This window comes from Motacilla alba, chromosome 1 (assembly GCF_015832195.1).
Source record: "Motacilla alba alba isolate MOTALB_02 chromosome 1, Motacilla_alba_V1.0_pri, whole genome shotgun sequence".
NCBI classification, from domain to species: domain Eukaryota; kingdom Metazoa; phylum Chordata; class Aves; order Passeriformes; family Motacillidae; genus Motacilla; species Motacilla alba.
Window position 1 is genome coordinate 38,518,622 of NC_052016.1, and position 25,744 is coordinate 38,544,365.

The 25,744-nt window shown below is 45.6% G+C and overlaps 1 protein-coding gene across 1 annotated transcript in view; it reads left to right on the plus strand.

Annotated features, from left to right (window-relative positions):
• Positions 1–747: 747 nt before the first annotated feature.
• The window catches only part of LOC119707818 (alpha-2-macroglobulin-like protein 1), a 28,419-nt gene continuing 3,422 nt past the window's right edge, over positions 748–25,744 (plus strand). The window contains exons 1-32 of the mRNA XM_038153366.1: positions 748–914; positions 1,523–1,706; positions 2,946–2,996; positions 3,336–3,480; positions 4,153–4,205; positions 4,518–4,538; positions 4,951–5,110; positions 5,728–5,812; positions 6,210–6,321; positions 7,592–7,700; positions 8,233–8,342; positions 9,126–9,290; positions 9,585–9,809; positions 10,696–10,759; positions 11,207–11,352; positions 11,916–12,062; positions 13,279–13,452; positions 14,455–14,560; positions 15,106–15,214; positions 15,309–15,534; positions 15,753–15,879; positions 16,020–16,141; positions 16,343–16,394; positions 16,713–16,796; positions 17,265–17,441; positions 18,653–18,734; positions 18,832–18,988; positions 20,797–20,871; positions 21,618–21,771; positions 23,182–23,363; positions 23,783–23,998; positions 25,236–25,357. Of these exons, the coding sequence (XP_038009294.1) occupies positions 847–914; positions 1,523–1,706; positions 2,946–2,996; positions 3,336–3,480; positions 4,153–4,205; positions 4,518–4,538; positions 4,951–5,110; positions 5,728–5,812; positions 6,210–6,321; positions 7,592–7,700; positions 8,233–8,342; positions 9,126–9,290; positions 9,585–9,809; positions 10,696–10,759; positions 11,207–11,352; positions 11,916–12,062; positions 13,279–13,452; positions 14,455–14,560; positions 15,106–15,214; positions 15,309–15,534; positions 15,753–15,879; positions 16,020–16,141; positions 16,343–16,394; positions 16,713–16,796; positions 17,265–17,441; positions 18,653–18,734; positions 18,832–18,988; positions 20,797–20,871; positions 21,618–21,771; positions 23,182–23,363; positions 23,783–23,998; positions 25,236–25,357 (4,010 nt within the window). The 5' untranslated portion in view covers positions 748–846. The remainder of the gene's footprint in view (positions 915–1,522; positions 1,707–2,945; positions 2,997–3,335; positions 3,481–4,152; positions 4,206–4,517; positions 4,539–4,950; positions 5,111–5,727; positions 5,813–6,209; positions 6,322–7,591; positions 7,701–8,232; positions 8,343–9,125; positions 9,291–9,584; positions 9,810–10,695; positions 10,760–11,206; positions 11,353–11,915; positions 12,063–13,278; positions 13,453–14,454; positions 14,561–15,105; positions 15,215–15,308; positions 15,535–15,752; positions 15,880–16,019; positions 16,142–16,342; positions 16,395–16,712; positions 16,797–17,264; positions 17,442–18,652; positions 18,735–18,831; positions 18,989–20,796; positions 20,872–21,617; positions 21,772–23,181; positions 23,364–23,782; positions 23,999–25,235; positions 25,358–25,744) is intronic.

Below are 25,744 nucleotides of genomic sequence, written 5' to 3' on the forward strand. Positions count from 1 at the left end.
GCCCTGTGCACTTCACTGCTGCCATTCAGGAGAGGGAAACACAAGGGTGCAGTGCCCGGGAAGAGTCTGGGGGAGAGGGGTGGTGGTGTCAGTGTAGAATCACCTTATGGCTGTGGGAATCTGTCAGAAGACTGGGCATCCAGCTTGGGCACATGTAAAGTAGAGATTTGATAAAATATGCATGGATTTAAAGTGTCATGCTTTATTTGGAAAGGCCTAAGAGTGGAACTATGAGAGGAGTTGGCATAGGTAGCAGGAACTGCCCTGGAAATGATGCTGTACCCAGGAGGATTCGACATGGCTGGGATGGATGGGTGGACAGAGGTAGTGATGCATGGAATGGAGGTGATTTGAAAGGTGATTTTTACTCGGAGTAATGAGTGCATGAGGGGAAGATCACTAATGTTGTTTTTTACAAGTTGAGGATGCTTTTTACAAGATGAGGTCAGTAGCTGATGTGCAGATTTGGCTCTCATCAGATACTACAGCCACGATCCAGACCAACCACAGATGAGATGAGGCTCTAGTCCCCTTCAGCTTGAGTTAGAGACATGTATTTCCACATATCCCTTCCTAGTGTCCTGGCACTCACGGCCTGGAATACCACCTGAATGTAAATGTGGGTGGAGAACTGTGCTATGTGACCTTCACTCTGCTGTTGGTGGGAGCAAGTAAATATTAGCTCATGTCATTAGCCTAGAAAAGATATTATCTCCATATATTAACTCCCCTACTCTTTGAACCTAGGGGTATCTGAGGGGGTATTTAGGATTGCTCCAGCCCATCAGTACATGCAGTTCTCTCCTCCAGTGTGGATCTTGTCAGCTTTTTGTCCCAGCCCAAGCAATGGGAGCACCACTGTTCCTCTTAGCCCTGACCCTATTCCCAGTTGCAGCTGCAGCAAGCCTGGAACCGTGAGAGTCTCTCCTTTTGATTTTGGGGGGCTTGGGGGAAGGGCCTGCCGTTGAAGGGGGGTGCTGAGGGGCTGCACTCTTTGGCACCCCAGAGCTGGAGGGTGGGGCCTGGCTGCCGGGGGGACTGAGCAGAAGCAGCTCCTGCAGAGTCCCGGGCATTGAGCGCTGCAGTGTTGGCTTGTGCAGGAGCTGCACTGGACACAAAGGTACAGAGGCCACGGGAGTTCTGCCTCTGTTCGTGCTGTGCTGGTGGGGTGAAGGCTGGTGTGAGCACGGAAGCCTAATGCCTCAGCCAATGAATGTTTGGCTTCTTTGGCTTCCTCACACAGCCTTGCTCAGTGTACTCGCAACTGCAGCATCGTGGACTGGGCAGCTGTGTCCTGGCTGGTGGCAGGGTGGTGACACAGGGAAACTGGGAGTTCTCTATACTGGGCATGTTCCTCCTTTCTCATTTGGAAAGGAGATTAAAAGCGCTAAACTTCCTTCAATGCAGTCCTCCAGACATTTTTCACCCTTGTTCTACCTCTTCACGAAAGCAGCAGAGATGGATTCTGGCCTGTCCACCTCAGCCTCTGGCGGGTTTTTGAACACGTACTGCTCTCTTCTAGTCACTATATGGTGGTGTTCCCTGCTGTCATTCAGCAGTCCCAGGAGGAGAAGCTCTACATTCACTTCAGCTCCCTAACGGAGGCCGTCCACCTGGCTGTCACCTTGCGGACAAAAACCCAGAATCACACACTGGTGGAGCGGGATGTGGAGAAGCCAGGCACTTTTCAGAGCATCACCTTCCAGGTGAGTGTAGATGTGGCTACTGATTTGACAGGGGATGCTTGCACGTTCACACAAGAGCACAGCACTTCTCTGGGTACACTGTCCTTTTCCTTGCCATAGGTTCCAAGCAGGCTGAGTATACTTCCCTACCAGTGCTAGGCAAAATACAACAGTGCCCCGGAGTCTAAGATTGTAGGGCATCTTTCCTATGTATAAAAAGATTTTTATAGAAAATAACAGATTTCTTTTGGTCTGTATCAGCACATTTCATCCTACTTAAAGTGAGGTGCTAAACATTTATTTTCACTTTAATCAGTGTTTTGTCCCTAAAAGTGCTTGTATATCACAGCAAAATCAATGCATTGCAAATACATTATTTTCATCCTTGTTTCCTGAGGAGCCTGCCCCTTCAGCTCCAAGAGGACCATTGTGGTCTAAAGCTGCATCTACATTGCCAGATGTAGTTGCAGCCTGCATAGACATTGAGCTTGCTTTAATTTAGCTGTGATGGCACTGAACCCACAATGAACTGAATTTCACCGAGGCAGTCTGGATATTTCTGGAGTGGCTTGAGTTCCTGTCATTGCTAACTGCTGTAGTTAGCTTATCTAGACACAGACTACAGAACCCTCAGCTATGTTTCTGGAGAGCCATGGAGATGTGTGTGGTGCTGAGGTTCTACAAACTGCAGTCTTCCTCAGCACTGCACAAAGTCACTGTGCCTATGCCCTGATTGCCCTGCAGACTCAGCAGAATTCAAGGAGGGGCTGTTGTCACTTTTGGGTTTTACACCAACATGACAATGATTATCTAAAAGTTTAATGCCAGCCCTTAGGAGAGAGCAAGTCCTGGTTCTGGAAAGCCAAGGAAGTCTGCTGTTAGCAAAAAATAAAAACCACCAAAAAAATCTTTCTCCTGCTGAGCTCAGTCTCTCTGATACTGAGATGCCCTGTGTTTGCCTCAGCAGTATCCCATCTCCCATTACTTCAGATCTGACTTTCCTATGGTTTACTTAGTTCCATAAAACTCTCGCATTTATGTTAAGTGGGAGAATGACATGTTGGTCAGTTCACTATTAAGTTCATGAACAAGGCAGTGACTCCTTCTCCCTAGAATCACAAGTGGGTTATGGAGTCAGATGGAAGAATTTGGACTCTGGAGTTTGGGGAGTTTCTAACAGTGAGATGATGTCTTATATCTGTGATAAGATGCAAAGTTTCTGATTAAATTTTTTCCATTTCCTTGTGTCAATCAACCTAGGTGCCAGACCTCATGTTAATTCCCGAGAAAACAGATGATTCCGAGACACAGGTAGGACATGTCTCTTGTCTGTATCTCCTCTTACAAATTAGAGGGCTTCAGCCTCTCCTGTGCATGAGCCATGGTAATGTTGGAGATGCAGGGTGGGAAAGATAGTAAAGAGGAAAAATAAATGTGCAAAGAGGCAAACATGACAAGCAGAAAGGCAAAAAGGGTATGAAGAAGCTGGACAATGAAAAGAAGAGTATGACTAGGGAAAGGAGAGACTTAAATCATAGGAGATGAAAGGAGGAGGGGGACATTGAAGATTTTGGAAGGACAAGTGCCTCTGGTTCTCTTTCAAGCTCTTTGTAGTCTGAGGTAATTTGTTTTTCTTTTTTAACCTTACAGTCAGAGGAGGTGGCTTTTCTGCATGTCCTGATCCACAGTGGAGACAATGTGCTCCTTGAGGGTGACAAAAAAGTTCTGGTCAAGCCCCAGAAGAATATAATTCTGATAGAGACAGACAAGGGCTTATACAAACCTGGAGAAACAGGTAAGGCAAGAAGGCAGCATACGGAAATGGGGACGGAAGGGTCAAGATAGCAGCCACACCTGGAGGGAAGATTTCACGAAGTGCAGCAAGCTAAGGTTGTTGCAGATGGATGGAAGCAGATCTCTATTATCCAGTGTTTCTAGGAACAGTTTGAGCCAGGGTGTTTCCCTCCAAGGTGTGCTACACCAAATTCCCAGCCTGCTGCTCCTGGGTGTTGTTTTGGTGCCACATCTCTAGTGAGAGCGAAAGGGAAAGCCAGGACTCTCCAGGACACTGGACAGCCTTGAAGACTGTTGTTCATATTTGAGTAAAACCTAGAGTGTCAGTTCCAAGCTGTAGAATTACAGAGTCCCCACAGTCTTCACAATATGAATGGACTGCACACAGACCCCACTATGGACAAGCCCACTGTTTACCCCAACTTTGCAATCTCTCTAGGTAAAGGCAGTGGGGTTCTGCAGCACACAGCTGTGTATAAGCCTCCCAGACAAAGCCCTCTGGGGTGGGAGATGCTCCCAAACAGGGAGAGCTGTTTGGGAAAAGATCTGAGCATCTCTGAGAGACAGAGATGCAGAGAGACATGAACACTGGAGCACAGAAAAGGAGAAGCAAGTTTGTGGAAGGAAATGTTGCAGTCAGAATACTTTACTATGTTTTTCTTTATATCTGCAGTGAAATTTCGAATTGTGAACCTTGATGAGAGCCTTAAGGTCATTAAAAATGAGGTGAGTATCACTTTGTGCCTTTCTAGAAGCAGGAGCTTCAGCATGAGACACATTGAGAGGCTCATGAAAGAGATATCTCCCTTCATGCCTGTTAAACATAAGAATAAATTATCTTAGGAGGAAATCACTCATCCACTGGTCCCTTGGAGAAAAACAAGTGTGAGCTGGCACAGAGGGAGGAGGAGACATACTGGGGGGTCTGGATGGGGCAGAAATTCCTGCACAGGGACCCATGTCAGGCAGAGTTCTTTATACTGGTTCACATGGATGCTGTTTTACAAAACTGAGATTGTGTTTCTCTTGTTTTTACAGTATTCCCAGATATGGCTGCAGGTAAGTGACAAAGAAGTGACCAAAGGGATATATCTGTCTCTTCTACTGTGATCTTTCACTCCCAGGGTTGTGCCACAAATGTAACTTCATGAAGTTATAGCTCAGGTTCAGCTGAAGGTTTTTCTATGTGGTCTGCTTCTATGTGGTCAGCATAGCTGCTTCTCCTTCCCATGGTGTTATGATGATGCCACTTCCCAGTAGCTTTACTGTTCCTGGCAGCCTCTGTAATTCCTAAATTTACTAAAATAATAATGGAGGGAAGGAAAGGTATCTGTCCTGGAGATCTGTAGTCCTCTCTACTGGGTCAAGTTTAAGCCCTTGTAGTGCCTTCTTGTGCCTGAGTATGGCTGGACCTGCCAGGTACATGTGCTCCCAATGTGGCTTGTGGCTCTGCGTGTCCTTTCCCAAACAGGATCCTGAATACAACCGTGTTGCTGAGTGGCTGAATGTAAAGTCAAATCATGGCATTGTGGATCTATCCTTCCCTCTGGCATCTGAAGCATCCCTTGGGAAGTACACCATCTCAGTCCAGCAGGACATGGCTCAAACAACCTTCAGTGTTGAGGAATATGGTGAGACTCCAACATCAGAGGGGTGTGAAAAGCAGTGTGGGTAGCTGGAGGAGAAAGCAGGGTGATGCAGGTGTGTCCATCCCACCTTTTGCCTTAGAACAACAGAATGGACACAAGGAAGGATGGGTCTGTGTGTGTGCACACCTCACATGGGGCTGGAGGATCTGCAGCTGCACAGGGTACAAAGGAGAGGCCGTGGGCTGACATCTCACTCTACTTGCATCTGGGCCCTGTAATGAGCACATTTTGCTGCTCATTGTCACCCTTTTCTGGGCTAGGTTTGTCATCCACTTCAGTCAGCTGCTGTAATGGGAAGTGGAATCATGCTTTGGTCCCATTAATTGGCATTGGTAAAGACAAAACCTTGTGCCATTTAAGTATTTAAGCTTGCCTGAGCTGGAGTAGGAAGCAGTCCCATGTGCAATTGCAGCAGCAAGTACAGGGTGGAGTGGCTGGAGGGAGTAACTTGACTGCAGCATGGTGATGAAGAACTGGGGACGTCGCTGTCTTTCCCTCATCTGGACTGCAGCTTTAATACAACTTCTTTCAGTGCTCATACTCATCCATACCATCCATTGTTTTTTTCCTCCATCCTTATCTCACTCTCTCCCACACAGTGCTGAAAAAATTTGAGATGAAAATTGAGCACCCTCCACATATCACTACATCAGATGAGGAATTTCAGCTAGTTGTCTGTGGCAAGTGAGTATGTGATACCGTTGTGATCTCTGCCCTTTGACTCCACTGTCACCTCCAGATTGCTCATGAAAAAGAAGTGGTCTTCCACTTGTCAGTATGATCTTTTTGCATTACCCTGTGTTTTTGGGAGACAGATCACACTCTGGAATGGGCTCCTTCTCACACCTAGTCACTTACTTGTGCGGCTGAAGGACAATAAAGATGCTGGGCATAGTGGGTGGAGAGAGATGCAAAATTATTTTAAAGGATGAGCTAAAGTTCCTGAGCAAACAAGGTACAAAGCAAAGCTCTCCAGGCTCCACTTCCCCTGATGGGAGGTGATGGGAGGTGTCCTATACCAATATTTCTGCTGACAGTCAGCAGACTGTCTTTTGGTGAATGTTTCTCTCTTTTGACATAGGTATACTTATGGGAAGCCTGTTCAAGGGAAAGTAGAAATTACTGTTATGACACTCTCCCAGGACATGGAAGGCAATTCTACAAGTTCGGCGATTCAGAAGCAAAACAGATGGGTAGGTGAACAAATAGGAGATCAAAAAGTGTCTGGAAATGTGTTTCTGTCCCCTTAACCTGCCTCAGTGCACCTCAAATGGGCACCAACCTGTTCAGTCTGGTATCTTCCCCATTGCTGGACATGATCAGACCACTGATTCCTCTTCCCATAATCCTGTTGCTTGAATTACTGCTCTAGCTGCGTGTTCCTGACTCTGTGGTTCAGGAAAAGGTGTAAGCCATGGGAAGCAGTGGTGTCTGGGACCTTTTCCAAGGGTCAGTATCACATTGTGTGCAATCAGATCACCCCATCAGGTGAGGCTATTCAGATCACTGGCCTATTCAGCCCTGTGACCATGCCCAGCAATAAGCAGGCTACCAGAGCATCACATGGACTGTGGATCCATGCCCCGTTTCTTGCTCTACCCCTGCACAATGAGTCATCTAAAGCTTGTTAGTGTCTGGTCTGAAATTATGTCCATTGTTGGCTACATTTTTTTCTCATCTGATTCCATTATTTTTTGTGGTTATGCTTCACATTTGTTTTTTTCCCACGGGTTTCAGATGCAGCTCTTTTGGCCTGAGAGCCACAGGAAAATATTTTTAAATGTCAGACCAGCCAGCAGTGAGCCAGAATATAAAAATCTAGCTGGATCTCTGCATCTTTTAAAATGCAGTCCAGCTGGAATGCTGTGCAGTCTTAGCTGTGCAAAACATCAGCTGAATGCCAGCTCCACATGGCATGTAAGAGGCCCTGAAAGGTTCTGAGGAGCACTTCACAGGCATGTCTAGAAACACTGGCTATACCCAGGCTCTGCCTCAATGATTGGCAAAGCTCTTGCCATCTGTACCTGGCAGGATGCCTGTGTCTAATATGGCCATGTCACAGGAATGGTCATGTCTGGAAAGCCACTCTGTCAGGCTTTATTCATCAGGGCCATAGCATTTCAGGGAGACCTTTAGCTCACATAATGAAATTCATGCTCTCTCAGCTACAGGATTTGGGCTGAATCCAGTCTCCTGAGATTCTCTGTGACGTAATTAATCCTTATGTGATTTGCCTTAAGTACTTTTTTTTTTTTGCCACTTTTTTGGTGATTGTTTAATCCAATCACATTGATTTTCTTTTCTGCGTAAGGTTTCCATGATCGGTTTCTGCAGTTAGGATTTGGGAACTTTCCTTTGTTTCAAAAATATCTGGAAATACTTCTTTAGGATTGCCTGGCATCTGTGGAACAGTTTGTCTTCCTCCACACATCACTCTTTCTCTCTGTTGTCCTCTCTGTGCAGACAAATAAGGATGGCTGCACTGCTTTCACAATAAAGACAGAAGCTCTGGAAATAAATGAAGCTGACAGCTATGTAGTTGCAGAAGGAAAAATGGTGGAAAATGGAACAGGTACTGCATAATATGTGGAGCATTCTCTTCTTCACGGACAACATTTTTGGTTTTGGTCTTTATATGGCAGTGGAATTTCTTTTGAAAAAGTAACTTGGATGTTCCCATATCGTCTGTCATGGCAATAGTCTCTATTCTAGTACATCTTCCATCTGTTTCTACCAGATTTAATAATCCTCTCCACCATTCACCTCCCTTCATATTGTGTAACTTCTTAGTGATTGCCTGGACATCAGGGTGCTCCTCAGCTAGTTGCAAAGTCCTAGACTGTTTAAACAGTCACCTAGTTTCCCTTTATCTTCAAAAAACATAAACAAATAAACATGTAAATAAATACTTACAGCCTATTATGCATCATGTCATGAAGCAGGAAGTCCAGAAAGCTTGATGAAATCATATCCTAGAAGAATGTATTTTCTTTCCTAAATTTAGAACTTGTAGATGTCATACGTAGTGTTGAAGAACGTTTTTCACTTCTGCTTCCCTAAGAGCACTGCTCCAGATTCAACAGATTTTTCATCTCCCCATCCAGGAGCCCATTCTGTGGAAATAGCTCTAATTCCTGTTGCAACCATCATGAAATCTGTACAGTTTATCAACCTCCATCCATTCTACAAACGAGGGATACCATACACAGGGAAGGTAACATTCCTGGATCCCTTTTCTGCTGAGAATGCATCATAGATAAAACCTTTTTTAGGAAGAAGGGAACAGTCTCCAGGAAAGTAAATGCTGCTCTGCTGGCACCCAGAAACTAGGAGTGAAGCCTCCTGTAGAAGAAATTTTTTTCTCCCTATCCTAACAGTGTATTTCCTGGACTGGAATTCTGGGGCCAGCTGCAGTTTCTGGAGGCTTCCCCAGGAGCATCTCCTGAAACTAATCTGTGCATATGGGATGGGGGTGGCGTCAGCAGGCACATAACATTCCCTTTGGACGAAAGCTCATGGTAACTTGGCAGAAATCTCTAAAGCCTTGCATATCAGTTCACTGGCACTCATTTCTGACTCAGGTCCCCTGGGTGATGCTAGGACTGCTGTCCTGGAGCTAGAAACACTTTCACCTGGGCCAGTACTGACCCCAGCATGGAGGGCAAGGAACAGCAAGAGTTAAGTTTTTGGGGACAAATCTCTTTGTGATCATCAAAGATCCTGCATCATTGTCCAAGAAACACCTCAGGATCTGAGGAATTCACCTTTTCCCCTAATAGATGTGTCTCATTTTCCTGTATTACTATTTTGTTCCAGTCCTGAACAGCTTCAAATTGTTGGTTTCATGTATTTATTGGATTTTTATTTGGATCCTTCCAACTGGTCTGAAAGCTAGAAGGGCTGAGGAAACCCAGTGATAGAAGCAATTAATATTAAGCACTGGCAGTGCCTCAGAGTCTGGCACAACAAGGCATTAACTTCCTCCCCTTCCCTACAGATGTTCTTCCACAGTGCAAAGTCTCCCCTCAGAAATGAAACAGTCCATCTAATAGTTGATGTCAATGATGAGGAGACACAGCTGTCACTCCTCACAGATGAGAAGGGGGAGGCTCACTTCACGCTGGATACCACCAGTTGGAACAGCACAATGGTTTCTCTGAGAGTGAGTATCAGCCACTGAAAATCTTTTGTCTGGTGTGAGGTGTGTCCCATGAAGAGATAAAAGAGGAAAAATGAGATTATGGTCAAATCCACTAGGCTTAGATTTTTGCTAAAACTTTGTAAGAGCAAATCTCATAAGAGACTTTAAAATGATGTTTCAACAAATAATTTTAGGCATACAAGATGTGCAGTCTGCCATCAGTTCAGGTGATAACAGAGTTTCAGCAAGTGTACAGGTTCCCTTGCATCACTTGGTACTAATTGTATTGCCACCTTGTGTTTATGTGCTTGGAAGGGAACCTACCGCCCTCCAAGTGACGACAGCTCATTTTCTGGTGAAATGGAAGGAGAGGACTTCCACTGGCTGAAACCTTTCTACTCTGAGAGCGACAGCTTCCTTGAGATCAAGGCCAAGGATGATGTGTTGTCCTGTGATCAAGAACAGGAAGTGCAGGTGGATTATATCCTTTCCCAGAATAAACTCAGCTCTGAAGAAGACCACATTTATTTCTACTACTTGGTGAGTACAGAAGACAGCTAATTCTCAGGGCAAGGTTATGCTTACTGGCATTTTACCCTTTTCTCACAGCACAGAGATACTCAAAGGAAAGGTAAAGCTACACCTAGACAGTCAGCTTGTGACTTCTGTTCTGCCCAAACTTGTGCCTGCTTTCCAGTTCCTGGACTTGCTGCTAGCCCCCAGCTGCGTTGCTTTGTTATCCATGTCTTGACCTGAGCCTTGGCAATGGATGCCGGCCATTTGCCCTACTTTCTCTTATGTCCACATGGATGGCAGTGGCTGGCTAGCCCAAACTCTGCCCAGAAGGTGAGCCCTGGATGTCTATCTGTGTCTGGGGCAATATATCTGAGAACTAAGAGGCAATCTCTGGGGCAGCTGACATTCCCCCACCTGTATCTTTGCAGAGAAAAGCTTGAGAGGCCCTTGCACAGGGCCTTGATGCACACCAGAGGTATGCAGTAGAGTTTTGATGAAGTCCACTTTCAAGAAAGTGAGTCAAAGCAGGGGTGTGACTAAAGCCTAGCCGAGAGGTTATGACTGTCTTGGTTACAGGACTGCACTCACTCGTACAATCAAAAAGTACTGGATCCTAGTAATGCAAAGATCAGAGTTCACTGTATCTTAAGACCGTAGCTTCATTGCCCGTAGCTTCAGAAGTACCTCTGGCTTTGCAAGCAGCCCCACCTTCTCATGCCCTAACCAACACCTCTCAAGTCCTACCCAGCTATACCATCAGCATCTCTGCTGCAGAACTCTGGAAATCATGTCCTGCCAGAGGAACTTCTGGGGCAACATTTGTCAGATTCTCTCTTCTTGTGTTCTTTTCACACTCTCCTCATGCTCTTGGAATTCAGACCCTTGAATGGCGCTTCTCTTTGTTCTTTAGGTGATAGCAAAAGGCAAGATCCTTTTCAGCAGAGAGAAGAAGGTGCCAATTACCCAGCACGAGAGTGAGTAAAAACATGAGAAGTTAAGTGTCTCATAACACACTCCAGAAAACCGACCACTCTCCAGTGACTCTGTCTGCAGGTGTTATTCTTATCTACAAGTGAGAAATATTGAACTGAGTTCTTAGTGGTGATCCTTCTCTTAAGACCAACACAATCTCCTCTCATTTCAGTGTCTTTCTAGGCAACTGTCCTCCTTCTCTCTTGTCTAATTGATCTAACATCCAATCTTATGACTTTGCTGCTAACTTGTACCTTTGGAGAAGACATGAGTCAAAGAAATGGCTGGTATGCTTGATTTATTGTTAATTTGTGACATTGTCTGTGTGGGATATTCTTATCTGCAAGGTAGAAATTAAGTCCCTCTTTTGATTCTTAATGTGTGTCCCACTCCAATGAGTTGATTTGTTTGGATGTTGTCCTTCTCTTCCTCGCTGCTGTCTAGTGCAGATCTGAAGGGCTCCTTCTCATTGACTCTGCCTGTTGGCAATGACTTCCTGCCTGACATCAAGCTTCTGGTTTATGCGGTCTTCTCAGACGGAGAGGTGGTGGCTGATGTGGAGCAGTTTGAAGTAGAAAAGTGCTTTAGCCATAAGGTGAGCAGAAATCACACAAGGAGTGTGATAGCATTGTTCATGTGCTCTGGTCTGCTGTAGCTCCTGGTCCTGTTTTATCCTCGTCCAAATGGTGTAAGCTGGATATATGCAAAACCACATGCTTTGGGTGAGAAACAAGACAGGTAACCTCCTTCTCCCTGAATTCCTAGTCCTGCTCACCACAACACCAACTGGCAAGCTTTGCTCAAGGAGTAAACCAGGTCCCCTTGGACTCTTTTTTTCCCCCATTCCCTGTTACTGACTTGTGAACACACTGTCCCTCATATGCTCCCTAACATGGATGAGAAACCTGTCTGCTCAGCTCCCTGTGGTAGTTCTGGATCAGAGGGTGGTGGATGTATGGTGGTAGAGGAATTGTGGCCAGGGCTGTGTGCACTGCAGCCCCTTTAACCTTCCCAATGGATTTCCAGGATGGCCTGATTCAGCACCTCGTCCCCCTTCCCTACTGTATTCAAAGTCTTTCCCTCTGCAACCCAGATATATAAGAGTCAGAGGGATCCACTCTCCAAGGCTAAGCCCCCAGACCTGGTCTTCTTTTGCAGGTGGCACTGGAATTCTCACATAAGGAGGAAGTCCCAGGATCACAAGTCAGACTGAACCTCAAGGCTGCTCCTGGGTCGTTGTGCTCTGTGCGAGCTGTTGACAAGAGCATCCTCCTGAAGAGGAACCAAACCCTAACAGCAGACAGTGTGAGTGCAGCCTGCCCTGTCCAACCCCCTAAGCTCTGCCTGCCTTCTGCCTCCATGCATGGGTGGCAGGAAGCCCACAGGACATCCCAGGACAGCTGCAGTGTTAGGTGGCTGCCCTGCCATGCCCCTTCTTTGGCCTCTTCTGAGCAGTTATGGGGTGATTTTGTTTCTTATCCTCACCTCTGTGCTGTGAGCCCCTGCCTGAAGAGTGGTGGATGCTACATGGCACTGCAGGGGGAGGCAGGGAGAGCTGCTTCAAGGAGATGCTGGTGCTTTCTGCTTGGAGGGAGAGTGCTTAGCAGCCTCCCTCACAACCACATCTCTGCTCTACCATCTTCCACCAAACTGTGATGTTAGGCCTTTAAAATGGAATTTTGCCCAGGCAGGCTCCTCCTATCCCTCTGCCCCAACCACTGCTGAGTTAAAACCATGTGACAGATCAGTGTTTTGGAGCAGTTCTTTAGAAAACAGTAGCTAGACGAGAGCACCCAGAGCACACAGTGGCTGGTGAAAAGTGGTCAGTATTTTGTCAGCACCCAGGTGGATTCTGAGAATCAAAACGGTTGGAGGCACCTACCTTAAAGCGTGTGTTTCAGAGGAACTAATTTAAATCTTAGAGCAAAAATACTGCAAAACCTGAAAATTCTAACAAAAATCCACAATGTGTACCAGAGATAAAGCAGGTACATGCCTTATGCAAAGTTGTAAGTTAAATTATAGCAGTACAGGGTGTTACAAAGAAGCATCACCAAATCCAGGGGGACGCACTACACCTGTTGATAGAGCCCACGGTGTGATCTGGTTGTCCATTTCATAGGATGCTGTCCTAGTGCAGAGCATGGCATCATCTGCTAGCAGATGTTTAAAGTAATGATCTTTATTACTTTAGTAATAAAAATTGGTCAGATGTGCCAATGCCTTGCGTTTAAGCTGAAGCATTTTTATCCTAATTTTGCACCCTAGTGTTGAAAGGCTTGAACTGTCTTGCAGCCTAAAAGCTGCTTGTCTACATCCACTGCTTGGAATTATGTCCTTTAGTATATATTACCCTATATATGTCCTTTATATAACGTCCTTTGGTGTTAGCTGGGTTAGTGCCAACTTCCTCAACTGCAAAGCTCTTCAATATTGAATAGAGGCATACAACCCAAAAGTTTGACCCATAGACATGGTTGTTGGCCAACTCTGTTTGAAGGCCTGTGTTTTTCCATTGCAGTTGTATGAAAAAATCTTCAAGGACAGCTTCACGGTTGGAGGACGAGGCTTGCCTTACCGCCTGGAAGACTTTGAGGCATACCCTTGCCTGCCCCGGCAGCCCAGACCCCACAAAAAGGCTAGGATGGGTGCACCGTGGTACCAAAGTGAGGCTGATGTCTATAACCTGTTTAAGGTGAGTGCCTACACCTCCTCTAAACTTTGCCTGAGCTAGTGAGTTCCAATATGCTGTCCTGAATGCCTACAAGAAGTCATCTGTTCCTTGCTGTCCGCTGTAGCCACACTCATTTGGAGACTATGGGGGAAGCTGAGTAAGCATAGTACAAACCACCTGATAAGAAAAAGATAGTGTGAAAATAAACAAATTTACTTCAGGCTCCCATAACTACAAAGGGGGAGTGGCAAGAATACAGCAGTAATACCTGAGCACCTCACCATATTCTGACCAATCACTGCTTGGCTATTATTGTATTTACAAACTGCTTTACTCTGTGTTTCATTGAGCATCTCCTCACTTATCCTCAAGCAGTTTAAAAAAAAGGAAGTCTCTCACAGTTTGGCTTTATAGCTAACTGTCAAGACAAACAACAAAATAAACTGATATGCTAACAAGCATGATAGCCAGAAAAGTGTTAACATGTCTGCTAACTGAAATGCAAGAAGTGCTGAGTGCTGCTTCTGGCAGAATGCTCTTTAATAAAATATATGCAAAATATATGAGTTGAAGCACCTCAAAATAGGAGAAGAGGGTAACAACACACTGAAAACAACCCAAAATGTAGTTTAAATTGCATGGGTTTTTTAATTTGACAGAACTCTACCACAAAAATACAGACCCTGATTCCCTTCAAAAGGCATGTTACTGTGCTGTCTCCTGGATGATTATTCCTTAGACTGTGTGTCATTGCTAGGGTCGGGCATATGAAGTGCACCTCTAGTTGAAATCTACTTGTATGAGAAGAAACAGTTGGTCCCAGTATTCCTCAGAAACTGGTTTCCATTCCTCATGCACTGGTCAGAGTCTGAGCCACAAGGTTATGCATATAAAGAAGCAGCATTTAAAAGTGTTTCATTACTGGCCACCAGCCCCCATTTGTTACCCATGATCACGAGATCGTTTCAACATTCCTTTTCCCTTTTATTCATCAATGATTTACTGTCTGTACTATTTTCCCAGAAACTGCGCATGAAGATATTTACCAACACCAGAATCAAGAAACCTGTTTCCTGTGTGCTTCCAGACTTTCATAAAAAGATTTATCTAACGCAAGACATTATTGTTGGTAAGGAATAGACATGTCCAACTTCTTGAGTGAACGGTTTTCCCTCTCCCAGTTCTGGCCAGCCTGCAGCTGAGACAAGTGACCCCCATCCCACAGCTTCTTGTTTGTGTATAAGAGCAACAAAGCTTGTGTCCATTTTAATGGACCTGATTTACAAATCACAGGTAGAAGCTCAAATTGCCATGCTTTCTTGGTGTCCCTGTGTTTACTGTTTTTCATACAGAATGTAGTATGCTCTCTGCCAGCACTTTCACAGATTATTTAAAGGAGTGTGACTCCATTTCAGCGTGCTGTCTCCTGCTGGATCCAGACCAAATTTGGATCCGTCAGACTGAGCCTTGAGCTATCCAGCTCTGTCTCCCTAAAGCTCTGTTCCCCAAATATACCCACACTGCATCAGATTCTCATTGAAACACCAGCCCTGTCCACTCACATTCTGTGTCACAAAACATTTGTGCTTTGTGTTAGATTGCCTGTGAATGAAGAGCCAGTTTCACCTGTAGCTATATATGCTGTTTTCTGAGGTATCACTTGTTTTCTACCAGGCAGCCAAGCTACCCCTGCTAATTCTAAACCTCACTCTGATGACAAGGAGAAGCCAAAACCACGGACGCTTTTCCCAGAGACCTGGATTTGGGATTTGGTGTCAGTCGGGTTGGTAACAGCCTCTGCCTTCCTTCCCCAGGGAAACTCCTGAAGTATTCTGACTGCTTCTAAACATGTTCTCCTCTTCTGCTTCCTGCTGCAGGGGTGATGGACAAGCATCTCTCCAAGTTGCTGTACCTGACACCATCACAGAATGGAATGCCAACACCTTCTGTGTTGCCGATACTGGCTTTGGTTTCTCGCCTCTGACCTCTCTTAGGGTCTTCCAGCCATTCTTTGTGGATGTATCACTGCCATACTCTGTGATTCAAGGAGAGACTTTCAGGCTAAAAGCCACTGTCTTCAACTACCTCAAGGACTGTATCCAGGTGAGTTCCTCCAAGTGAGTTTCCCCAATTACACAGCCTCTGTCAGAACAAAATCTTGAGCCCAAAGACAAGCTCTGAGCTCCTCAGGAGCCCTAGATTCTGATGGCTGGGCCATAAAGCACAACCTCACACTTTATGACCCAGGGTATTTGCTGCTTGGTGCAGTGCCTGTTAATAACACTAACCCAATGTGTGCTTACATGTCCAACCATGCTCAGGTCCACACCACCCTCACAGAGACCTCAGAACTAAAGGTGGATGCCTGTCCAAGCTGCCAGTTCACCAGCTGCCTCTGTGCCAATGAAGCAAAAACCTTTGAGTGGAACGTGACGGCGACCAGACTGGGTGAGGCTGGGCAGAGGGATGTGTGGCAGCTCATGGGAGGAGCGGTGGAATTTGCCCATGTCTGCATGTCTGGATCTAATGCCTGTACATACAGCTGTCTGCTGCAAGTACTCAGCAATGTGTCCCCGTGCTCCTTGCAGGCAGAGTGAACGTCACCGTGACCAGCGTGGCAGAAGAGACACACAGTCTGTGTGGTAACAACATTGCTGTGACACCTTTGCAAGGAGGGAGAGATGCAGTGATAAAATCTCTGCTTGTGAAGGTTGGTCACATCTCAGGGTGGAGAGCCCCTGGGGACAGGGGTTTGTCCCCTGGGGCAGTCAGCAAGATGCTGACTTTTGGTGGAAAAAAACATGGCTAAAGAGGAAGTTTAGTCCCTTCTTGGACATCAGACCAACTTGCTAAGGCAGGGTGACTTCCTTTCCTGTCCTCTCTATCTGAACTACTCTTTCTCCATCTGCAGCCAGGAGGTGTCCTACAAGAGAAGACCCAAAATGCCTTTCTCTGTCCTGCAGGTAGGGGACAAAAATTCCTGACTGCTATTGATCATGAGACCAGGATGGAAGGGACAGGGTTACTGCAAATACCCGGTGGGGGTGAAATTAATCAGAGAGCAAGCACTGGTGGCACCATCCTGTCTGGGAGAACAACCACTATAATTTGTCCTTGTCAGTCTTTTACGTGGCAAAATTTCCTGTATTGAGGCATTTTTTTGCAAGTCTTGGCTCCTGTGACTTGATGTCACATTATGCTTCACCTGGGTCTCCTTGGATGTTACACTTGTATGAATGGCTTCTTCCATGGTATAAATGTCTGAGTTCTGCCTTCCTCAGATAACACCATCTCTGAAGAGTTCTCCCTGACTCTGCCTGCAGAAGTGCTGGAGGGATCTGCCCGAGTCATGTTCTCTGTGATTGGTGAGAAAGGCTTTCCCTGCTCTTGGGTCTGCAGTGAAAAAACTTGCACAAAGCTTTGGCCTTGATTGATGCATTGGCCCAGCTCCTAATGAGATCATTTGTAAGGGATGTGATGTTGGCCTCAGAAATGTTGATCAAGTAATCTTTTCCAATATTTAAGTGAACCAAAACTATCCCTGCATATTTCCAGCAACTTTGTCTCTGTAATTCCTTGATACAGGAATTACAGCTCCCTTTACCTTTCTTCAGACCCCCTCAAGCTTCCTTTCCTTCTCCCAGAACCATGATGGCTTTCCTTTCTTTGCTGGCCTAATGTAGGAAGGGTCATCAGAAATCTCAATCATGTCTGTTTGGGCAGGAACTGGCTCTTTTCTAGGATCCCAGCAGAGCCTAGGGAATGCAGCAGTCCTTTTGCTTCACACTGCACAATGTCTGTGCTTTTCCTTTCTCATGTCTCTCAAATGTAAGGTGACATCATGGGTCCAGCACTCCAAAATTTAGACCAGCTGCTAAGCATGCCCTTTGGCTGTGGTGAACAGAACATGGTCCAGTTTGCACCAAACATCTTCATTCTCCAGTACCTGAACAAGACTAAACAACTGAACCCAGAAATTAAGGATAAAGCACTGAAATTTCTGACAACAGGTAAGCATTGTCCTTCTTCCTTCTGCTGCAAAATGAAGCTGCTAGAAATCAAGTGTGGGGCACAGATCTGGTGGGAAGCTGAAGGGCAGGAGTGGGAGCAACTGCCAGAGCTGTGACAAAGGAAGGTATCACAGAGAAAAGGGAAATGTTTAATGGAAAGAAAAGTTTCTGAAGAAAGCACAAATTGTCTCTGCTGGTAATTGAGGCACTAAGTCCGCTATTTTGAGAAAGGTGTAGGTAATTAATGATTTCCATCATGATGTGATGCCTCTTTGCTCTGTCAGCAGTCCAAGGCTGGCAGAAACACCTTGTGAAAAGACAGCCTCAGCTACTATTACACGGAATAAAGAGTAGACTTTGGGAGTAAATAAGAGTTCAGTAGTTTAATGTTTCCCCATGTTTTAGAAAACATATTTTGCGGTCATGTCAATTCTCTCCAGTACAATCTGAATTTAATATAGTGGTAGTGTTTGTGTCTCATGCTGTAATGTGCCTCATATTTCAGCCTGCCAGTCTCCCTGTTTGGACAGGATTTGACTCCTTTTCTTTTCCCATTTTTTTCTCTGGTACTGCAAGCACATACTGAGAACATGTACATGTATTTGGGAGAGTGGGGTCTACCCAAGAGAATGGTGGTGGCAGAGATGAAAGACAAAGGGTAAACACTAAGGCTGTGAGGAGGGTGGAGGGAGAGCCAACAGATGCAGACAGCATTCTGCCCTCAGAGCTCAAGGGCATGGCCTTGTTGCTTCCTGTACATTCCACAAAAAAGTGCTTTGTTGAGTCCCAACATGGCTAGGAGAAGTGCTGAAAAGCAATTAGTGTTTCATTTGTGTCCTCTCTAGGAAAGCCTTCCTCCTCACTCTTACCACTCTTTTTGTTACAGCAAAGCACCTGAGGGCTCCCTGGCACATGGGGAGCCATGAGGTGGCTGAGCATGTCACCCTTCTGCCAAGCAGCAGGGCAGGAACCCCCAGCACTTGCTCCAGTAGTGCAGAGCAGCAGCAGGGCCACTTCAGCAGGGCTGTGCAGCTGCTTCTTGTCACGCCGATGCTGTGGGGTGCAGGGGGAGCTGGGGCTGGTGTCCTTGTCTCAGCAGCTCTGACTGTAAGACCTGGTGAAGCCTCTTGCAGTGAAGCCATCTTCCCATGGCTAGGGTACAGTTTGAGATGCTACGGGTGCTCACAATCAGCCATGTCCTGTTGCCACAGGTTACCAGCGTCAGCTGCTCTACAAACACGACGATGGCTCCTACAGTGCCTTTGGGAAAGGTGATGAGCAGGGCAACACGTGGTGAGTGACCAAAATTGCTATTGTCACCCTAAACCTGCCATCCTTGCTGGTTCATCTCCTGGCTGTGACATGGGATTCCTCTGTGCTCTGCTCACAGGCTGACAGCTTTTGTAGCCAGGTCCTTTGGGCAGGCCAGCTCCCACATTTACATCGACAAGGACCACGTGCGCAGCGCTCTGCGCTGGTTGCAGGAGCACCAGCTGCCCAGCGGCTGCTTCCAGAGCGTGGGGAAGCTCTTCAACAATGACCTGAAGGTAAGGCTGCCAGACATGTGAGTGGGAGCAGGAGGAACTCATTGTGAGGCACACGGTTGCTTCCTCAGGCTTTTCCACTGTGAACAGTAGCACAAAGCAATGTCCCCACTGTTACTACATTTCTCCTCATGGAGAAAAGCAAGGCACAGCTTTTCCCAGGAATATAGCTGGGACTCACGTTCTCTGAAAAACAGAGAAAGAGAAACACAGTTCTTATCACTTGCTGTGCCCGTGTTGTGCCAAAGTAGAATGGAATGTGGAGATTGTTTACCCAAAGTGAGGATGTTTTCTTCCCTTGGCCAATCAAGGCCAAGAGTGTGTCTGCGTCGGACTGTCTGCTGACAGTCACACACATTCAGCAAGAGTCAGCGAGAGTGCAGTCTGTGCAGTTGTGAGCTTGTGAGTTCATGGCAGATTCAATTTTAGATTTATAGAATAAAGTACTTCATCAGCCTTCTGAAGATGGAGTCAGATGCCTCGTCATTTTTCTCTCCCCTCATCTGGGGCCCGGGGTTGCTGTGATTTTTGCAATACCCCATGGCCTAGCACAGCTAAGGCATCTTCCCAGAGCTGAATGAAAAACATGGCCTGAACCAGCAGTCATTTCCTCTGTGTGAGGTTTTAGACTCTGCTAGGCTTTCTTAATTTTCACTCTAGCCAAAAAACAACACAGCTAATTGTGCCAAGGCACAATGAGATGAGACAAGGGCACAGGGAAATGAGAAATATTTTTATATTTTAGTGCTTGTCTAGAATATCCCGGCTGGATTCTCCCTCTTCTCATACGTTATAGTGCACAATACTCTATGTGCTCTAATACACAATTGTCTGAAGACACAATTGTCCCTCCACTGCCCCAAAAATATGACTTCTCCTGGAGCTTGTCATCCCCCAAATGATCCCTGCAGTGTAGCTGGAAATGCATCAAACTCTTGGTGAACATGCCCTAGAGCTTAGGTACTGAGCAGTGCGTGTGCAGAATGGCAATACGTGAGTTCATCGCCTTTGTAAAGGTATGAATAATCCACACTGGTCAGATTACAAAATTGCCCACATTAAATACAAAGCATTAAATTTCTGAAAGAAAACAGTCTGCTACATTCGTAAAGCAAAGGGTTACTAATTTTTTCCTAAAATTTGGATGCAGTACAAAATGAAACCAGAGTGTACATGTAGGCTGTTCATCCTTGTGTAACTGTCTTTAATTTCCCACCTTGAGCTTTCTATCGGAACAGAACTTTTTGGAATAGGTTTTGCACCTCCACCTGCCTCACACTTACAAAGTTTCTTCCAGCCAGTGTGAATGACACTTATTAGCATCTTAGCCCAATCTCCCCCTCTCATTTTAGATGTATTCTTGTCTCATATCTGAGGATGTAAGCAGAACTTCCCCAAGAATGAATGTCCTCTGAGATGAAAGCCAGCTCCTGAAAGCCTGTTAAACACATATTAACCTGTAGTTTCTCAAAGTCAGGTGACTTATATGGAAACTTGCATAACTTCTTTATGATGCAAATCATGCATCATAAAAACTTTATTCGAGTGTACAGTGGGATAAATTGCTTTACAGTTTGTATCATGCCTTTCTATGAGAAGGGATGTCTAGGCTGTTTGGACAACATGGCTGAGACTGCCCTCCACAGCAAACTTTCAGGATATTCAGCAAGTGAGCCTGGAGGGCTTTCCTGTCCAGGAATGCCCAGAAGCACATTGCTGTGCTCTCTCAAATGCAGTTTTGGGGGCTATGCAATGACAGGCAAGCAGTGGTTGGGTTTGTCCTTTTCTGATGACTGTGTGTGTGCTTGCAGGGTGGTGTGGATGACACAATCTCATTAACAGCCTATATTGCTGCTGCACTGGTGGAGCTCCATCTGGAGAGGAATGTAAGTCACACTGAACTCCTGCAGGGCTTGGGAGCATGCTCCATCATTCATTCCTCCCCTGGTTGGGGGCTTCAGGGACTACCCAGCTTGAGCTGGTGAAAGGGTCTGTCATTCCCACCTTGCTACACAATAACAGGAAAATTTTGTCTTGGTGAGGAGTTCTTAATATAAATGGCCTGATTTGCAGCAAAGCAGAGCATGTGCTTTTCCCAGCTCATCCCAAGGGAAACAACTGTGTCTGAAAATAACAAAGGGTTTGCTGGGAGAGGCAATGGCTTTTGCTAAACTGATCAACAGAGCTAAAGGAGAAAAAAAAGACTACTTTTCACGTATGCACTGTCCCCCCTCCCCCAAATGAAAGCAGTGATCTTCAGGACAAGTGTAGACTGTTTTAGCAAAAAGAAGAACTGATATTCCAGGCTTAATGGTACAGTTCTAAAAACATCATACCCTTCAGGATCAGACATCCACAGATGTGTCTCTGACAATTCTGAGCCAGCATGTTACCAGACACTTCCTACAGCTGCATTCTCCAGTGCATTAGCAATCCCTATCCCAATGATAAGTCCAGCACACCTTTGCTTTCAACCCACAGTCAGTGATGCTTTGACCACTGTACCTCACACTTCACAGTCCTGGGAGAGATGCTAACACTAAAATACATCAAGGATGTGTCTGGGATAGATGTTCACAACAACATGGTGTTTGGTCAGAGGAAATTCACTTGGTTTGGATTCCTTTTTCAGGACACCATGTTGGAAAATGCCTTACATTGCCTCAAGAAAGTAACACTTGATGAGACAAGCCTTTATGTCAAGGCTTTGATGGCTTATGTCTTCACATTGAGTAAGGACGTGGAGATGAGAAAGCAGCTCCTGGATATGGTACAGAAGGAAACTGGTAGGTTGTTGCTTTGGGATCCTTGAGATCATGACTGTGTTCAAGGTCTGATATCTGTAGCATTTAATTGCAGTATTCTGGCAGATTTAGCTATTCACAAATACGCCTTTGTGTGAGAAAATCACAATTTATTCAAGCTATGACAATCTCTACTTTTCTCAGACCCAGGAAACAATTTCTAATCAAAAGCAGCAGAGGTTATCCATGCTTAATTTGTGCAGTTAAAATGCTTATTTGTGTCATGGTGCTCCTGTCATTCTTCAGCAATTCATACATAGTACAAGAGATCTTGCAGAGCAAACTTGTTTCACCATGTCTGTTCAGCTGCTGGTCAGGACATTTTCTTGAAAAATTCAAACCTTTTGACTGCTTCTTCATTGCTGCTTTACTCAGCACAGGGCCCTTGGGTGGGTTGACCTTTACTGCTGTGCTGCTGAGCTTGGTTCTTCCTTTTGTCTCATTACCTTGGAGGAAAAAATAGACTTCTGTCCTGAGTGAGGATACTGGGGTAGGTGTTCAAAGCACCTAAGCCTATGGTTAAAATGTTGGTAATATTACCTAAGTTGATTTAAGTAAGTTCTTCCCCACATTTCCTTGTCTGGCAGTGTGGTGAACTACACTGAGGGCTGAAAAACAACATATTAAAAAAAACAAAAGGAGAGAGGATTTTTCAGTCTGACCAGCTACCAGTGCTGAGTGTTGCTCACTGCATAGCCACTCAAGCTGCCAGCTGGAGCAGAAAGGAGTAGAATTGCACACATTCAGTGCAGTACTTGTTCAGAGCTGCCTCTGTGATAATACACGTGGAAGAAGGAAAATTCCTTCCATTGTGATAAACATAATGAAGGTTCTCCGTAGAGGACCTTAGCTAAATTCTGAAGTCTTGAGACTGGTATTATGCAAACAAGTGATTTGGTGGCTCTTCTTTCAAAAGTGAAGGATTTTTTTTTCTGAAAACTGACTTTGAATTTTAAAGCATTTCAGGTTTTCACACTTATACCATTGCAGAAGATTCCTACACAATTAAGCTAAATTCTTAGCTGAATTTGGTTAGTGCCCTACTACCACTGCAGCAAAATATTCAACTGGACTCAGATGTATTCAGTGCTTTGAGCTTGAACCTGAAGTGGGAGCCCAGCTGTTGTTTAAATTGCCCCAACAAGCAAATATAAATTGGGTAGTCTTTCTCCTCCAGTAGCCTGACAGCAATTCGCCCTCAAAGACTGAGCAGTTCTTGTACAATAGGTACAAGTGACTGGAAATGAGTCCTAGAGCTTTTCAGCACAGGGGGTCCCGTTACTCTATGCTAGGCATATGCAGAAACAGCTAAAATGCTGAAGCTTGGAGATGTAACTTTGAATATACAGGGATCTACAGTTCTTCTTTTCCACATATTTCTTCCCCCATCAGCACAGCTACTGACATCAAAATCTGCTGGTGAAAAGTCTTCTTCCATGATTGAGACAGTAGCCTACATTGCCTTGGCTCACATCTCCAAACCAGACTTGTCACTCAATGAAGCCTCTGTGAGCAAGCTTGTGCGCTGGCTCAGCGCGCAAAGAAACGCCTTCGGAGGATTTGCTTCCACACAGGTAACAAACCAGGGAAAATCATGGGGGAAAGAGTTGTTGTGCCTGGAGTGATGTGCACATCTCTCTAGTGACATGCATGTCATTCTAGACCCATCCTTTGCAGACAAAGGTGTATGAGCCCTGTTTGGGAAAGGGAGTGCCATGGGGAAACTCTTCCCTGTGTAGTGTGACTGGGATTACCCAAGATCTCTGGCACTGCTAAGCCCAGAGCTCACAAGCTGCCATTCCAGGTAACAGAAATCATCCTGCTGCCTGTGGCATAGGCCCTACCTATGCACTTAAGGGGGGTAGAGCCTGCCTGTGTCAAGAGTGTGAATCAGGGCCATGAGGACTGTAGCTCTCTCTGCAGTCCCTGAACTGGTGTGCTGGGTCTTGTCCTGCATGGCCCTGCAGCAAAGTGACTCTGACTCTCCCTCCAGGACACGGTTGTCAGCCTGCAGGCCCTCGCCCAGTATGCAGCCCTGATTCCTCAGGAGATCAGAGATGTCAAGGTGGCAGTGAAAGGAAAGGGGGCCTCTCCACTGGAATTCCATGTGCACAGGAACAACAAGTTGGTCCTGCATCAGGCATCTCTCCTTGCAGACACAGGGACCTACATAGTGCAAGCGACGGGCAGTGGCTGCGTTTATGTGCAGGTGCGTACGCGTGAGGAGCAAAGCTCTCAGGCTTTGCCTCACTACTGAAGGGAGGTTTGGCTTTAAGCAGCTACTATAGCCTCAAGTTCTGAGTAGGATTTTGCCTTCTAAGCAGAGTCATGTCAAATTTGAAGGTACTCAGCTGTACTTTGTTGACAGGGTTTCACGTAACCATCTCTGGTATCTCCTCAGAAATGTCTCAGCTTTGCTGTCTTATCCTACAGAGGCATGTCATTATTAACAGACCTGTAGATCTGAAGTCAGGAGTAATGAGACACAGAAGAGTACATGCGTAGATTTTGAATGTGTGTTGTTGATGTAACTGCTTCAGGAGCTGGACATTTCTGACACAAAATTCTTTGGGTATTTATCACATGCAGAAATGAGGAGTGATGTGGTACCACGTTCTTCTTATTCCAGTACACCAACACAACTGGTCTGTCAGGAGGCTACATCTTATTTTTCTGTCAGTTTTGATAGTTGTTCACTTGTGAGACATTCATCCAGCAAAGAACTCAAGTCACTTCCTGTGAAAACCTTTTCTGCTGGGTCACTTCTGTTTAGATGATGCCCACAGAGAATTTTATGATGCTCACAGAGAATCTGCAAGCAGTGTCTAGTCAAGGGGACGCAACAATTATTAATTGTTAATGCTTGTAGGAAGTAACTAGAACCATACTGCCTGGCTACACTTGCATACAGTCAATGAGCACAAGACATCTGATGAGCACATGCTGGGGAGGCAGTCAGTCACCAGGCAGGTGGAGGAAGATTGGCTATGCTGCTCTTTGGATGACTCTGATCATCCCGCCTACTGAGTTGTCTTCTTCCAATTTTTAGTTCTTCTTTCTTAAGGGATTGTAATTGTTCTATTAGTAGTTTCCCCTTGAGACCTAGAGCTACTGACAATCAGCATGTCAAGTGTTAACAATTACACTTCTTTCTCCTTGTGGGGCAGTGTTTTAGCTAATGTGCTTCCTTGAACCTTAACACATTTACCTCTTTATGAGACTGAATGAGGCCTTGAATCACAAGTAGCTGAGTCTCCAAGTTTTGGTTTGCATTTGACAGGTGTCAAATGCAATCTGATGCAATGTGCTAAACAGCACATCTCTGAACAGAAAGTGCATCTGATTGGTAGCTACTGGCTACCAATCCATTAAAGCCAGATGCACAGGTAGTGCTTTACTCAGGGAAACTCTGGGGCACTACACAGAGATGTTTTCTCCCCCACCAGACTACTTTGTACTATAACATCCCACCACCAAAAAAAGAAGAGGTCTTTCTCCTGGATGTGGAAACAGTACCAAAAGAATGTGATGGTGTCAGGAAAGAGTTTGACATCCATGTATCTGTCAGGTATGAGATCCCTTGAGGCTCTTTCTTCAATGGAAAAAAGTATGAACCCAGTTGTATGACTAGAACCCCATGAAAGCCTCCTGTCTGTAGAATCACAGACACAGGATGATTTTCTTCTTCTCCGTGGATCACAAGGAGATTGTTAACTGAGGATTAAGGCCTGGAGAAGTGTGGCAGAGCACTGGTAGTGTCTTGCACAACCACAGCAACCATCTCAGGCAGCTCAGCAGTCCCCGGAGTATCAGCAACTGAGGTCCCATGTTGGGGGACGCTTGGCATCCTGGGCTGAACCAGCCCTGAGGTGCATGCCCCTGTAGTGTGAACCACTGCTGGAACTAGACAGCAGAAACTCCAGTCCCTACCCATATTGCACTTGCATGCATATGT